At 37.3% G+C, this 2,338-nt stretch overlaps 1 protein-coding gene across 1 annotated transcript; it reads left to right on the top strand.

Moving 5' to 3' along the window:
• Window positions 1-327: 327 nt before the first annotated feature.
• On the top strand, window positions 328-1,587 carry LOC106874723 (zinc finger MYM-type protein 6-like). The gene is made up of 2 exons (XM_014922553.2): window positions 328-967; window positions 1,355-1,587. The coding sequence occupies exons 1-2, from the start codon at window positions 328-330 to the stop codon at window positions 1,585-1,587; spliced, it is 873 nt and encodes a 290-aa protein (XP_014778039.2).
• Window positions 1,588-2,338: the final 751 nt, after the last annotated feature.

The raw sequence follows: 2,338 nt of genomic DNA, 5'->3' as shown, positions 1-2,338 counted from the left end.
TACATTTATGCACCAAATTCTAAAATTTTCGATAAACTTTAATTTTTGAAATGCTGGCAGCCAAACGAAACCAGATCTGTATTTGCTCCAGTAAAGACGTGCCATCTGACTCTGCTCTATTTAATTCTTCTCTTTGGGAATACCATACTGCCTTTCTGACGCCGTCTGTAGAAATCCGTTTTCACATTTTCACTTTACTGATGCCTCCAGTCAAGAAAATTTATCGACAGTACAGTAGTGATTATTTATAGTTTGAATTTATTCCCTTTCCTCAGAACTGTCAGTCACCAATGTGCCTTCTTTGCCATCACATTGTCCAACGAAGCAATGAAACCTTCACACTTGAAGTATCACTTTGAAGCAAAGCATTCTGACAAGAAGGACAAGCCATTGTTATACTTGTTGCAACTGAGCTCCTCTTTCAAAAAGCAAATACAAACATTCAACACGCTACTCCAGGAAACTAGTAAACAGGAGAATGATGGGTTGATTACATCGTACAACATTGCATTGCTTGTTGCTAAGTCTGGGAAGTTTCAAACTATTGGAGAAACATTACTTCGCCCAGTTATCGAAGAGGTTTTGTCTACCGTTATGCACGAAAAACCAGATTACATTATGATGATCCCACTTAGTAATAACACAATTTCTCGACGCATTGATGAAATGGCCAACGATCTCAAACATCAGCTCATTAATATTCTTCAACGTTCTGAAATTTCTATACAAGTGGATGAGTCAACTTTTGTGGACAATCAATGTTTAATGATGGTATATGTTGAGTATAGCAGCGAAAATATTCGACCCAGTGAGGAAATGCTGCTCACAGAGAAATTGCCGCTTGATTCAAAAGGTGCAACTATTTTTTACACTCTCAAATCTTTCCTTTTTGGACATAATATCCCACTCAGTTATATTCTTGCCTCTGCGTCTGATAGAGCCCCTTCGATGATAGGAAGATACAGAGGTTTTTCATCTCTCCTAAGCGTGAAATTTCCCACCAGATACTAACTGTTCATTGCTTGGTACACTGGCATCATTTAGTGGCAAAAAATATGAACAGTAGTTTGAATGATGCGTTACAGTTAGATATCAAGACTGTGAACAAATTGAAGTCCAGTCCCTTGTCTGATCGAATTCTCCATCAACTCTGAGAAATGATGAGGATCATACTAAACTCTTATACCATACCGAAGTGCGGTGGCTGTCAAAAGGAAACCGTCTTTTACGCTGTGTTGAACTGTTTCATATATCTTTTTCTTTGAAGATACTCCACTGATGGCTGGAAGGTGAGATGTCTTTTTTCTTTGTGATATATTCACAAAATTAAATGATTTAAATAAGTTATTGCAAGGGAACAGAAAAACTCCCGTTGATTGTAAATCATTTATCACTATTTTCATTTCGAAATTGGTGTTGTCTAATATTCCAAAACGTCAATTTCATCAATTTCCACAACTTGACTCTTTGAATGATGAATTGATTGATGAGGATTTAACTACATATCGCAACTATTTACAATCATTGCACTATAACGGTGGAGTGATTTCAAGATGTTATTGCGCTGAATATTCCAAATTGGTATAGCAATCCGTTTGAGGTCGATGCAGTCAATTGCGAGGATGATGATGTTCAGGAGGAATTGATAGAATTACAAAATGACAATGACGTCACAATACGATATTGCCGTAATGGCAAATAAGGTTTGTGGCACCATCAGTGTATATTGAATTCCTACCCCAATCTGTGGAAAGATCAGAAATTACTTTTGCTTGCCTACCACATACCTGGTTGAATCTGGTATTTAACCATGCTGGAACTTTATTTTTCCATAAAAGAATTGGACTGGATGTGATACAACGAGGAGACTTGCGGCTAAAGTCGACAAGTTTGAAACCAAATGTATGTATACTAGCGGGATCGCACCAGACACATGGTTCTCGTTAAAAAGTTTTATTTTTTTCCTTTATTAAATAATCATTAATTATATTTGCATCGGTAGTTCTGATCAATGGCTCATGTGGGGAAAGTGAAAATTAGTGTAACAGAAAGCGCAAGTTTCCAGAAGTTAATCTGTTTAAAAAATATAGAGTTAACGTTAGAATTTTATTCACTCTAATGGCAACACTAAACCCACAATAAAGGATTTTCAAACAACCGCATATTTAGTCCAAACGGCAGTAACAGGGCAACGAGTCTACAATATAGTGTGTGTCAAATGATACAGGGGGGGGGGGGTCCTGGGGGATTTTGTGTTGAGGGTTGTGTCAGAGTTTTTTTTTTTACACAGGTGGGAGATGGAGCATTTTTGGCCGATAGGTGGGTGATATTGCAATTT

Source organism: Octopus bimaculoides, chromosome 3 (assembly GCF_001194135.2).
Source record: "Octopus bimaculoides isolate UCB-OBI-ISO-001 chromosome 3, ASM119413v2, whole genome shotgun sequence".
Classification (NCBI taxonomy): domain Eukaryota; kingdom Metazoa; phylum Mollusca; class Cephalopoda; order Octopoda; family Octopodidae; genus Octopus; species Octopus bimaculoides.
Note: the sequence above shows the minus strand (reverse complement) of the source record. Positions and strands in the feature narration are given on the sequence as shown.